The sequence below is a fragment of the Sinohyriopsis cumingii genome, chromosome 5, assembly GCF_028554795.1.
Source record: "Sinohyriopsis cumingii isolate HCF-2022 chromosome 5, ASM2855479v2, whole genome shotgun sequence".
Lineage (NCBI taxonomy): Eukaryota > Metazoa > Mollusca > Bivalvia > Unionida > Unionidae > Sinohyriopsis > Sinohyriopsis cumingii.
The window spans coordinates 89,228,406-89,243,288 of NC_142965.1; the positions used below are offsets into that span (position 1 = coordinate 89,228,406).

Genomic DNA, 14,883 nt, shown 5'->3' on the forward strand with positions numbered 1-14,883 from the left:
CAGTCTTTGGAAGCAGCCATCTTTGAATATGAGATGCACCTTACAGTCTCTCTAACAGTTTTCAATACCTTTCCTACAGCAAACAGCTAATGTTGTTGCATCGAATTTTTAATGTCCAAACTGTTGGCCGAATGAATTCAATAACACTGTATGTACAATGTAACCTAAGATTTAAGGTGAAACACGATTTCACATGCTCAGTAATATTAAGTAAATGCCAATTCATATCCTTGTCACCGATTTCATACTAGACTACCAAAGCGTATGGTCAATCCAATTTTCTGTGAAGCTGGAAATAATGAATTGACATAAGAGCACTAGTGGACGCACATATTATGGATGCTAATTTACTTATGAACTGTCTTTATAATTTTTTTCACATTTATCTGGTTCCTTTCAATTCTGTTTTTTATTGTTTCCTTTTTTTTCAAATATCTTTCAAAGTATTCTTTGGAAACAGAAGATATAATCACAAACTCTTTTTAATCATTTAACAAAATTCGTTCCTTTTTAAATTTCTTACAAAAAAATGTTCAAATTCATCCAGGATCCAAGATTGTCAAATACATAATATTGCTAACAAAGGAGCTATGTTTGTAATAGTATAAACAACACACTAAGATGTACCTCAATTGGCCATTATTTTTTTTTGTTAAAACAGCTTGTTTGAGAGCTATACATTGAACCAAAAGCGATTTATGACAAGGGCTCGAGTGTCTTCTTTACGATTTAGAAATATAGAGTGGTTTATGGATGTTGTCGTATAGTGTTTTAACCAGATAATGGATTCGTAATTGTCCATCTCCATGCTATATCAAATATTATAACATTCGTATATTTTAGAATTTGACACCACATAACCCCCCAACCCGACCATAACGACACACAAGGCATAATGAAAACAAATTATATCTTGGTTATGGACACCATGAGGATAAATACACTAACAAATCAGTAATTTTAATTGCAGCGCCTCATAATGATTCTAAGTAATGGGATGACACAAAGACAGATGTTATAACAATATACATTACACTTAAAAATATGCTAAATAAAAACAAGAGATACCCGTATTCATTATTCTCTGTGCGGAACTTTGTGCTGCCTGTCACAAGATGTCTCGGTTGGCTTCCACATCTGTATAGATTTTTGTCGTTCATCAATAACGCATCAACGTCATGAATTATGAAGCAAGAAAAATCACCAGTTTCCTTCGCAAATAAGACCCCTATGTTTGCCAGTAGACCCCTATTAAACTGCGTTGGAAGTGCCTAAAAGAAGAAACAACACTCAGAAGATTTAAACATTGAAAAAATCAATTGCATTAATCTGTCTGAAAACATATCTAAAGTAGGGTAAAAAGTTAGAATAAAACATACGCGAATCTGAGTGTACAACAATTAGAAGACATTTTGAACATGGATTTGCCATACACGTTTGTACATTCATTTTTGCATATATTCAAACATGGTTACCGCTATTAATATAGTGCAAACATGCCATAATACACAGTCAGAGAGAGGTAGAGATAGACGGAGAGAGACAGAGACGCAGACTACTGCATGTAGGTAGAGTGAGTCATTCACGTCATTGTTGGGTTGTGTTTATGAAATGGCTCAAAACAATCAAGTTTTAATTCAATATCGATGGCATCATAGTAAGGAAATATTAAAATGTGTTACATCTATTATTGTATGTGTTTACCATTTCTATAACGAATATTCGATACTCTAGCTGTTGTCGTTGAAGAATATTGTGTAGGTGTCTTGTCAAAATATCCAGATGTTCCTCTCGGTCCCTGTACGGTATAATAATCGCGGTTCTCTCCCTTGCTGCACAATCATCAGGAATGTACCTTCCCCCATACTCAACACGTCTAAGGCTGTTGTCATTGGAAACACTTTCTATGATGTTCTGTGCATTTATTGTAAGTTTTCCGACTGAAATGAATCAGAAACACATCAACTCAATAATTCAAACTGTAATTCAATATATCCTCTCTCTGTCTCCCTCTCTCTCTCTCTCTCTCTCTCTCTTAGCCTATTCCGAGCATAATTCGTTATCATTCCAATATATCTCTTAGCAGTCAATGGTTCGCCAGTTTCACGTCTATACACGAAAAACGACTCCACTGTTTTAAACAGTCCCACCCTTTTTTGCAGATCACGTCATATCAGATGTTCAACTGCTTTGAACCAAGGCGGTATTAAATACAACGCAAAAGTTTAGATAAACAATTGATCGTATTGATATAAATAGGTGCTCGTTATGAAACATATGTTTAAATTAAGGATTTTAACTCCATTATTACTTAGCATTTCAAAGTTATTTCGTCAGATTGAAATCTTTGATCATCTTTCTTATTACCTGAGCCATAAAAGATTAATATGCACTCATCAAATCTTGAATTGCCTAATCTCTAATGAAAGTCTGAGGAGATGCGCAACTGTAGCTAATTTTAACTCTTGCTCAGGTACAAAATGTCTCCACGTGTTATTTCTTTCTTAAAACTAAGACGTCATTTTGCATCTTTTCTACGATCTTTATCTCTATGAAACAGATTGGAAATGTCTAAACTATCATAAGCAAGATAATATAAAATATGGATTTAAGATGGAATTTATAAACGTTTAGTAAAACTGTGGTTTGAACAATCGCACGCAGAATCAAATTTCAATCGAAATAATTCTCCCTCGCTAGCTCTGCTAGGTGTGTGTAGTCTGACCTGGAATTCGCATTTGGCACCGAAACACGTGCCATTGTGCAAGGTACTTATGATTGTTCTGCTGTTCTGGCATGCTGATACATTAAGACAAAATGGATCATATATGATCTTGTATTGTTCTCTGCACTGGTGGCGCATTTTTCCGTCTTGAGATTGTCTAAATCTTTCTACAAAGTGGAGACGGCATGAGATGGTCGTAAACCATTTGAGGCATGCCACAGAGAGAACGTTTGGTTTTTAATTTTTTTTCAACCACTGATTCGGATGGATGATATCAACATAACTGTGCACACCATTGTTCCAACATGCGTGATGGAGAAAACATTTGTTGCAAATGTTGAGGAGGGATTACACGTTGACAATGTCATTCAGCAACATAGCAAACGAAATCTATTGAAATTAATTGCATGGCATTGAGATAAAGAACAATTAATGTATCAAATAATGTACAATCAATGTATCAGAATATCCACAATTAATGTTTCAGATAATCCACAATTAATTTATCAGATAAGGCACAATTGATGTACCAGACAAGCTAGAATTAATGTATCAGATAAGGCACAATTAATACATCAGATAAGACACAATTGTTGCACAATTAATGTATCAGATAAGGCACAATTGATGCATCAGATATGATACAATTAATGTATCAGATGAGGTCATATTAATGTATCAGAAGAGGCACAATTAGTATAGTAAATAAGGTACAATTTACGTATTAATCACATACGCAACAGTCTGTGATGACGCTTGAGATGCAGAAAAACAAAGAAAGAAGTCATTGTTTGCGCTCCGGTGGCCTAAGTGGTTTCAGAGTTTGTCTCGGATGCGAGAGGCCGCGGGTTCGAAACCCGAGTAAGTCATTCCAAACACTTATAAAATTGGCACTGGAAGCCGTCTCGCTAGGCGCTAAGTTAAGTGTTAAGATTTGTCGACCTGGTGTAAGGATGATGTGAATGGGTGGTACATGATGCTACATATCTACGGCATACTGATCAATTACACTGGTCAACAGTGAAATCATTACTGACTTGAAAAGGCCCTAATCTGTAGTATTTTGGTGTGCCGAACACGAATATAACCGTGAAAAATTTGTATTGGCTCTCGTTTTGAAGATATTCATATACCTCATTTTCTATGTTTCACTGTGTAAATTTATCCAGTAGGACTGCAGCAACATCCGGAATAATGATGTAACATTGCATAATACCATCATGCTCACATCATCCACAGTTGATTGCATCATTTTCTGATGCAATGCAATACTAATGCCATGCGGCTGCTGAAGTAAGTTGACGTCAACAGTGTACTATACATGTGTAGGCCTATTATACTAATGCCAGGCGGCTGCTGAAGCTGACGTAAGCAGTGTACTATATAAAGCCCAATCAGATAGGTTCAGCATTTAAAATATTTTAGACGTTGTGCGAGACAGTTCAAGCTACTGTTACATAAAACTTATTATTTTATCCATTTACGTACAATAAAGAACAGTAATGCCTCGAAAGTGTGTTAATACCGCGGACAATTTTTGCTATATTTGTGGGGAAGTGACATTTGCCAACCAGAAGAAAAGTATCAATTCTCAAGTGAAGAAGGCATATCATCTTTACTTCGGATGCAAGGTTGGTGACCAAGACAAGCCTTGGGCTCCGCATATATGCTGTGCTACATGTACAACACAGCTTTCACAGTGGTTGAATTGCAAAAGGTCATCAATGCCGTTTGCAGTCCCAATGGTGTGGAGAGAGCCAAGCAACCACCTAAATGACTGTTACTTCTGCTTGGTTCCTCCTCTTTCCGGCGGAATAACGAAGCGAAAGAAGTCGAGAATAGTCTACCCAAACATTCCGTCTGCATTGAGACCAGTTCCACATGGTGAGGGACTTCCTATTCCAGAACCTCCAGCAGAATATTCTCTTGATTCATCTGACGAAGACAAAGGTGAGTCGACCTGTTCTTCTCCTGGTCCATCAGCATGCAGTGATCCAGATTTTCACTGTGGTGCATCATCAACCCCACACAGAATAACACAGGAAGAACTAAATGACCTGATTCGTGATTTGGACTTATCAAAGAACAAGGCAGAATTGCTAGGATCAAGACTCCAACAATGGAATCTTCTAGAAGAAGATGTCACAATTACTGCATATCGAAAGCGCCACCAGCAATTGGAGCCTTTCTTCAGAAAGGAAAGTAATCTGATATTCTGTTCCGATATTGAGGGCCTCATGAATGCTTTAAAAATCACTCATGACCCACAAGAATGGAGACTATTTGTGGACTCTTCGAAACTGAGTCTCAAGGCTGTGCTTTTGCACAATGGAAACATTCTTCCATCTATTCCAGTAGCGTATGCTGTCCACATGAAAGAGACATACGATAACTTAAGGCAGCTACTGAATTCCATTGAGTATAACAAGTACAGCTGGCACCTCTGTGGTGATTTGAAGGTAGTTGCCCTTTTAATGGGACTGCAGCAAGGATATACAAAATACATGTGTTTCTTATGCGAGTGGGATAGCCGAGCAAGGGAAATGCACTACATGAGGAAGGAATGGACTCACAGGCAGAATGTAGCCATTGGAGAGAAGAATATCCAACACCCAGCTCTGGTTGAGGCTCAGAAAATCTTGCTACCACCCCTTCACATCAAACTAGGTTTGATGAAGAACTTCGTGAAAGCCATTGACCGGACTTTGCCAGCATTCCGATACCTGCATGAAAAATTCCCTCGACTCAGCGAAGCAAAGATTAAAGAGGGAGTTTTTGTGGGTCCTCAGATTCGAGAGCTTTTCAAAGATGACCGGTTCAACAACTTGCTGGAAGGTGACGCGAAACAAGCATGGAATGCTTTTCGCCTAGTTTCTACAAACTTCCTCGGAAATGTTAGGGCAGAAAACTATAAGGAACTAGTAGAAGACATGTTGATGAAGCATAAGAAACTTGGCTGCAATATGTCTCTAAAGATTCACTTCCTTCATTCCCATTTGGATTTCTTTCCTAGCAACTGTGGTATTGTTAATGATGAACACGGCGAACGTTTTCATCAAGATATCGCAACAATGGAACAAAGATACCAGGGAAAATGGTCCACTACAATGCTGGCTGACTACTGCTGGACACTCCTCAGAGATGCTCCCGAACAGCTGTACAAGAAACAGGCGAAGAAATCTAAGATGTAGTCAATGACTTGATTTTTATAGGTAGGCTATTACAGTTGACCTTTTACTATTGGAATGCATTTCGTTATGTAAACATTAATTTCTTGCAGATTACAAAAAAACTAGAGCCAATTTTGCAATTTGACTGTCATATTCGTGTTCAGCACATAAAAATTGATAAGAATTGACTAATTTTATTTCAGTAACATGACTTTTGTAAAAATTTGTTGTCCAGTGTTATTAAATATCACAAAGAACTGCCACACTGCAGAGTTCGTAGCGATATGACAGAAAAAAGTGTTCAAACTACGTTAAATATCCTTAATCACATACACATATTGTTCTCGACTTTAGCATATACAAATCAAACTAAAAACAAGTTCAGAAATAGTATCCATTTTTGTTTCCTTTGCACAACAATATTTCACTCAGAACATCTCTTTCTAATATCTCTCAACCCAAAGAATACCCAATGAAGATAGATGACCTCCGGTTGCCAAAAACGTCTAGCAATTTAACTACATGTTGATCAAAGACATGATAAAGGATCTCTTATTGTCTTCTTTATATACCTGGCTCTATGGGCAAAATATCCCCCAAAATACAAGTACGTTACTATTTTTATTACCTATCATCTTAATTATAAAAGTTACCCAGGATAGTCTCACCTTTACATCCTCGACAACATACATCATTTCAGAATGGATGATGCTGTTTGGAGAGATCTGTCTGACTTTTGGGATTTTTATTGAGATCCGTACCTTAAACATTTGGATAATACAGAACCAGTAATCTAAGATTGCTTCCAATAGCATCGGTAACTGATCATTATGCATGCCAGTTACACTACAACAGCCATGATTCATGGTCAACTCATTCTTTCATTTTTTCGCAATATTAACAGTCTTTTGATGATGTTTCTGACGACGATGCCACAAATATAATACAATAAATCGAGATCATTGTTGTTTTTATTGATGGTGGTCTATCTGTTTTTTGTGGGTTGTTATTATTTTCCATTGTTTTGGGGTGGGTTTTTTTTCTTGCTTGTTTAGATTTGTTAAATCACACGTTGCGTTTAACTGGTATTAACAATTAAGAGTACGAAACGAAGAAATTCACCTACGTTCAAACCATGGTGTTGCGTTGTGGATGACAGTTTCAATACACGTGCAACATAATGGAAACATCATTGTACCCATCCATATTGATAACGCACATTGTGACGTATTTCACAGTTACAGAAATGACCTGGACCTTTCTGTCTAGTCGTCGATGGGATCTACAACCCAGTGAGCGAGTTCTGGGTACAATAAATCGAGTATCTCACACGTCCAAAAGCGTGCTACCGTTAAGACAGCAATATAACGGAGGTTCTCGAATTCATTCACTGCTACCTCAATGGGCCATGCGTAAGTTTGAAATTATTCCTTTAGCTTTTGAGCACAAGGGCACGAACGCAAGCAGCCAAACCATCTGTCTCCATAATTTTAATATTCATTTCGAGTTAAGAATCCTGCGTCACATTCTTTGCAATGTTATCATATTTAAACAAATCCTTTGCTTTTCTTACTAGGGTCAAAATAATTGTAGCAATGATACACATGGATGTAGCAGCAGAGGGGGCGAATCGGACATTTTGTCCAATCGTTATTTTGCTTAATTATTACTTTCTGCACTCAACGATCTAGTGTCGTCAGCGCCTGGTAAAAAAAAAACGACGACGTCGTTGGGGGATCGTCGCGTCGTCATTTGGTTTAATTAACACCTTCTGCGCGCCGATTCCCAGCGTCGTCAGCGTCCGGTAAGCACATCGACGACCGCGTCGATGTCATTGCCCCCTCTGCTGCTAAGAAGTTATTTACAATGATCTTACAAACAGAGTGATCACTAACTCCTCCTCCTGTAGATCAATTAGGTTATTTGACTGATCGGTGAGTTTAAAATTAATTCTCGTTAAAAACCGATCATGGCATCGCATATAGACCGGATTAATCGGATTCTCAACGATTAAAAATCCCGGAGGGGCTGTTGGTGAAAATGAATAAAGGATATATCCCTGTTGAGCTTGATTTGATTGATTGGTATCTACCTGGTAACTCCCTTCGATAACATCACACACTAGATTGATTGCTATCACCGATGCGATATTTACGTTGTATGGAGCAATATGCATACCATCATCCCCGTTATCGTGTCTGAGGATATAAGTTGATGGACTGAGAAAATCATTAAGAGACTTTCTTAGTTCAGGCGCGTTGTATCCTGGAAACTTGAAATCGGGTAAATCGGCTTCTGTGATATTATACCCGGTTAGGAATTTTTGTTTATTATCATCGCTGCTATCGGATATTGTCTTAACGATTCGCTCATTAATATATTCCATGTCTGATATAAGTTGATTTAACACCTCAACGTGTTTTCGTGCTTTTGTTTTCCGTAGCTGTTCTAGTTGTGATTGGTAATTACGATTAATCTCGGCAAACGCACCAGTGATATCATCTAAACGAACTGTGACCTTGGCTGACAATTCAGGAGTTTTCTTATACGGAAAAAACCATTGCATGGTATTCCTGTCTTGAAATATAAACTCGCTGGGTAATAACGTGTTTCTTATAATAGACAAATCATTCAGATAACTGGGATTAATCTCATGATACGATTGCACATTTGTGTGCAAATCCGCGGGTGGATTCTTAGGCCATCCTAGTATGGTTCTTATTGAACTGTTATAAATATCAACCATATACCCCGGTGTGCTTATTTCAATCGTCGATGATAACGTCGGTTCATGAACCGTAATAGCGATTTTTGATTCCTTTCCTGTGATCGATTTTATTCTGCGTTGAAATTCTTTATTGATTTGCTCTATTTGGTATGACCCAGTTGGTATTGTAACCTCCTCCCAGTCTGGGGTCCCATCGGGTTTATTTTTCCGTGCAAAAACCAGCGAGTTATTAGGTTGTTGTCCGTTAAATGCGTCCGCTCGAATATTAGGCCAACTGTGATATACTCGCAATTTTGCCAGCGCTATTTCCTTCACTGGAACCGGCGACGGGAAGTTCACACTGAATTCGGGTTTCGTTGACGTTATTGATATCATATTTGTTTGTACCGGAGTGGTGTTCTCCGCGATCCGCTGAAGTAATTGAAACCCTTCGGGGTTCAGCGACATTATTATTATTTGTTGTCTTTAGTGTCTAATTTCAACAACCAGGTGGTTTCGGCTTCCAGTTGAAAATCCTCGATTTTTGACATCGCGGAGCTATATAACTGGACCATCGTGGAGAATTCAACATCGGATACGAACAAATTATCAATCGATAACGAGATCAACCCGGATAATTTCGAGTATGCGTCGGATACTATTTGATGTTTTACTGTATACTCGTTGAGTTTTTTCTGAAAACACGATGATATCTTCCTAGTGATTGCGTTGGCGACTCCAGCAACTGTTGTCATCGCGGAGACAGCGATTGGAACAGCGATCGGGGCTATCGTGGTCACCGTGGATAAAATAACACCGGTACCGGCCACTATACCCGACACCGAGTACACGACCGCGTCGATGGCGGTTATTTTTCGGCGGTATTTTTTTATTTTTGCACGGTATTGTTCGGAAAGCGTTTTCAAGTTCGCGGAGAATTCTTTTGCGGTATCGAATCGATATTGATGTGACGTCGGTGATACCTCTGATTCAATTTCCTTGGTGGTCATTTTTATTTTAAAAGAACTAGTGTTTTTAATTACTTAGATTCGCTACAAATTCCACATACCATGTAATGTTTGCCCCGGCTAGATTTCTATCAACGGCTTTAATTATAAACCGTTCGATTGTATCCTTGTCGATGATTGTTGATATTGTATTGTTAAACCCGGATGAACTCGGCGATGATATACTGAACTGCATCGCCGAAATCAATGTCAATCGATAAATACCCTTAACAATTGCGGTGACATCTATTGCATTACGCGTAGGAGTCCAATCGAATGATCCGTATTGAACCGTGTATACGCCACTGCCGATGATCCCATGAGGTGTTTTCATTTTTTCGAGTTGCTCTGTCATTCTAGGTAGTCTGTCCTTAATCGCTTCAACATCAGTTTTGATTGTTTTTATTTCCCCTCCATACGCGTCTACATTTTTTTTGTTCGCTTCAATATTAGTTTCGAGTTGCTCTGTTATTCTCGGTAGTCCGTCTTTAATCGCTTCAACATCAGTTTTGATTATTTCTATTCTCCGCAAATTCGCGTCTATATTATTCTTGTTCGTTGCAACATTAGTTTTGATTGTTTCTATTTCCCGTGTATTCTCGGTCATACTTTTTTTGTTCGCTGCAACATCAAGTTTGATTGTTCCTATTTCATATGTATGCACGTCTATACCTTTTTTGTTCGCTGCAACATCAGTTTTGATTAATCCTATTCCCCGCCAATACGTGTCTACATTTTTTTTGTTCGCTTCAATATCGGTTTTGATTGTTCCTATTTCCTGTGTATGCGCGTCCACACCCTTTTTGTTCGCTTCAACATCAGTTTTGATTGTTCCTATTTCCTGTGTATGCGCGTCTACACTCTTTTTGTTCGCTTCAATATCAGTTTTGATTATTCCTATTTCTTGTGTATGCGTGTCCATATTATTTATGATCGTTGTAACATCAGTTTTGATTGTTTCTATTTTCCGTCCATGCGAGTCTACATTATTTATGATCCTTGCAACATTAGCGCCGATTATTTCTATTTCCCGCTCATGTACTACTACACCATTTCTGTTCTCTGCAACATCAAGTTTGATTGTTTTTATTTCCTGTCCATACGCAGTGATATCATTTATAGTTGTTGTAATCTCATCCGGTCTGGTATTTTTTTTACCAAAGAATTTTTCAAAGTTGTCATCGATCCTGTTAACATTTTTCCGTAACGAGACAAATTGGCCCGACAGCGTTGCAAAATCCAAAATAGCACCCATTATTGCTGCAAGATTTGGTTCGGTTACCGCCGGGGTCCCGAAAAAACTAGCGGTAGTGAGTTGTATATCGGTGATAGATTTTTTCACCTCGGTGACAGATTTTTTCACCTGCGCGTCAAGTTCGGTCACCGATCTATCCAACCTTATAAAACCGTCTTTGACTAATGTTACCGCCGATATATGTTCACCCGGTTTGAGTCGTCCGTCGCCGGTATATAACGCGATAGTGTCCTCGGCGGCATCACGCTGTCGTGTTAAAACATCATTCAGTGACACATTACCGGATTTCAATTTACCCTGGCGGTCTTGAAATACAACTATTTCGCCTGGGTCAACACTGATTAAATTTAACATATCAGCGATTTCATCCTCAATTAGTTTTTTTATGTCGGCGGCGGCCGTTTCCGTGGATTCTTTCAGCGCCGAAACCGGTCGTCCCCAAATATCAATCATCGTTATTGTAGAAAAAAACGACGTTTCTAATTAACCCGCCGGGCCTCTACGACCCCACTAGTGTATTCGTTTACAACCACATGAGGTGGTTTTCGCGATGATGAAATCGCCGCGAGTACGTTCAATACCTCACGGCCGCATATCGGTGGGTCACTTAACTGCTGTGTTGGCAGCGTGGAATAAAAAACCCGGGCTGAACACGCCGGGGCTGAACACGCCCGGATATACCGCATAAACTCTTTCGGCGGGGCTAACCCGTATGAATCAAAATAGACGATCGCACGCGGATCAATCGCGTATGCAACCCAATGAGTTCCCGCTCCGGAGGACCCATCGAGGTTAATTATACCGGTTTCAGTATTCCTTGGGGCCGCCGGTAATTGATCCCTCATAAAAACACCTCTGAAGTTTTTTATCGCTAACGCGTTTGCGGCGTCTATTAAATCAAAATTAGACATGGGAGTCATTGACTCAGGAGTCATTGACTCCTGCGTTAATAAACGGTTCCCGGTAGTCTTAGACCCTTTCCCGAATACCATGAATACGGGGTTCCCGGTAGTCTTAGACCCTTTCCGGCTACGGGTCGTTTTTTTTTGTAGCCTTTCCCGGTTGCCTTCTTCAATGCCATCCCCGCCGCGGTACCAACGGCTCCTAACGCCGCCGCCTTAGCCACTGCTGGTGCGGCCGCGGCAATTAATGCCGGAATCGCAGCTAACAGCGGAAATATCCCACCGGTCTTTTCCATGTTTTTAATTGCTGCGGCCGAAAAATCTATTTGAACACCCTTTTTATTCTTCATCGCATCATTGAAATGTTTTATTTGACGCGCCGTCAACGATATCTTATGATTACCACCCGCCATCTGCGACGGCTTCAGCGTTATTGTGGTTCCGCATTGTTTAGCCGACTTTGATCGTAATTTCTTGACTTGACCATCAGTCAACTCTACACTGACGACACTATACGACATTTATTGTAAACGCGTTTTGTGCTTTCAATTACATGTTTTCCACTGGCGCATCAACGATTCTCATTCGTCCACCAACACCTTCTAGCAGCATTGATTTATCGCTGAGAATGACAGCAACCGCTCTATAATTAACACCACCCGGGGCTATACGAGCTCGGAAGTGTATATCAACGACGGATTGTCTCGTTAAATCAAGATGTTCCAGTGAAAAATAATAAATCGGATACAGGTTTTTAAAATCAAGTTGTGATATTTGCAAACCAGTGTCGACGTTTTGATCACGACCCATATACGACAGCAATCGATGATACACACGTGCGATATGGTTGTCGCCGTAATTAAGCTGTATATCCTCGGATGGTTCCTGTTGTCCGTTTATTCTCAGCGAAACATCCCTGACTCCTAATTGATCAAATATCATATGGCTGCGTTCTTGACTACCCAATCGTTCCCTATTCTGCAGCGCTATGAATATATGACGCGGGGCTGAAACACCCTGTTTTGACGCCAGGTGCCATGTAAACGTATCGGCGACGTTATCCTCTTTAGCATCAGTTGTTACCGCTAGCCAACTCAACAACGATTTCCCTCCCTGTTCCATAAATGCTAACAATCGTGCTTCCGTGGTAACTGATGGAGTCAGCACCGGCATCCACAATGCCATTTTAGTTAAAATGACTTTACCGGCAGCGACGCCAGCAGCACGCCATATTGCATTGTTATCATCGCCCCTTCGCGTCAGCGCGATTGTATGCTTAGCCCCATAGACAACTTTTCTGACATTTCTGCAGAATCCAAATATGTGATGGAGTGGAATCGCGCATGAAAACTGTCGGCGTGGTCCTTGCAACATTCCTACTCGTGCTGCGAATCCTAGATTGTAATCATTGTTGGTGCTTTTTATAATATTAAAATTAGCACCTGGTCTTGCTCTGCGGTCTGGATTGGCTGCTTCAGCCTGTGGGTCAGTTGCGGTATCTCTTTCCGCCAGCACGTTGATGTACTGAATATGGTCAGCGTTATTGGTGGTGTCCTTCGCAAACATCATAGATGGGCCCGCCGATCTTGTATAATCATCCGAGTATCTCGCCAACCCAATTATCGTCGTTGCAACATCAACCTCGCGTTCTATTGATTCAATTTCTCGCCCGTCAATAAGATATCTGGCGCTCTCAAATAACGCCATGATACCGTTGTTGACGAAGCCAACTCGAACACGATGGTCATCTGCGTATGGTGTATTATCGGCGGCATTTGTCACGAGTTCTCCCTCAATTTCGATAAACGCTTCACACGGCAGAAAGTATTTACTGGTATCTTGGACCTGAAGTTCAATTCGCGATCGTAGGTCGGGTTGCGCTGCATAATAAGAATAATATTGATAATCACGGACAGAATCATCCCTGCGCACTGGGGCATCCATATCAAACGCGGGATCAGCGGTACGCGCAAACATTCTATTATTTATCATGTTGATGTTTTCAATTGCGATTTTTTCGTCGTAAATTCTTTGAATTTAAACCACTCCCCGCTATCGCGTTCATGAGCGCGTTGGTTGCCGCATCGGCGGATGGCGAAGTCGCCAACGACTGAGTCGTCGCCAACGACTCTAATTTTTCTTCCACGGCGTTATTTATTACTTTACTGACATTTGCAGGCATCACTGTCGTTGATGGCATCACCGGTGGTTTCTGTTTTTTTCTCCTGGATTTCACCAACGACATTAGTTTGTCTCGCGCGGCAGAAAGCGCCTTTCCGGCAACATCTCCAATAGCACTAATACCCTTATCACGAATAACATCAATAGCCTTCATTCCTAATTGTTTGGCTAACGGCGCTACTTTTGGAGCCATTCTTGTAAATAACCCCGCAATGGTGCTACCGAGACCATCTCCATAGTACGCGCGGTAAACAGGCAATCGCGAGTTTACCACGTAGACGAGTACTGGTTTATCATGGTTGTAGTGTATGATCATCCTTATTAAAAACACCAGTTTTCCAATTAATCATCCACGAGCTCGTCTATGAGCGTTCGATATGCATTAATGTCCATAATACCGCCTGCAAATAAACGCTTGCAAATATCAGCGGCCTCATTGATTATTTCCGGAGAGTTATTTCCGGCTCGTTTTCCTCCGATTAGTACTTCCAGCCGTGATATATCACTGAGAACACTATTAGGGCAGGTAACGCCGTAGGATTCTTTACCAACAGGGTATCCTTTTCCTTTTTTTGGTGTTATACTCTTAACTTCCTTGTGGAATGCGTCGTAATCGGATTTACTACGATGTGGTAATGCATCTTTATGTTTACTTGCTAAATACACTATTCTTGCCCAGTCTTTTAACGACTTTATATTTTTCTCGTAACCGCTATTGATATGCTTCTTATCTCGTATGTTCTTAGCAAAATTGTTGGCAGTAAAATTAATTAATTCTTCCCTGTTGCTGAAGCCTCTAATTTGATCTATTGTGCTCTTCTTGAGTACAATACGGGGTATATTCCCCTCTTTTTCTTCCGGTATTTCTTCTTCTGGTGTTTCTTCGGGTATTTCTTCTTCTGGTTCTCTTGCGGTGGCGCCTGGTTCTTCTTCGTC

The 14,883-nt window shown here is 40.1% G+C and overlaps 1 protein-coding gene across 1 annotated transcript in view; it reads right to left on the reverse strand.

Moving 5' to 3' along the window:
• LOC149799711 (beta-1,4-galactosyltransferase 4-like) overlaps positions 1 to 14,883 on the reverse strand; it is a 62,113-nt gene that overhangs the window by 20,293 nt on the left and 26,937 nt on the right. The window contains exons 3-4 of the mRNA XM_089959083.1: positions 1,705 to 1,940; positions 1,069 to 1,271 (exon numbers count right to left, since the gene is read on the reverse strand). Coding sequence (XP_089815209.1) covers positions 1,069 to 1,271; positions 1,705 to 1,940 — 439 coding nt within the window. The remainder of the gene's footprint in view (positions 1 to 1,068; positions 1,272 to 1,704; positions 1,941 to 14,883) is intronic.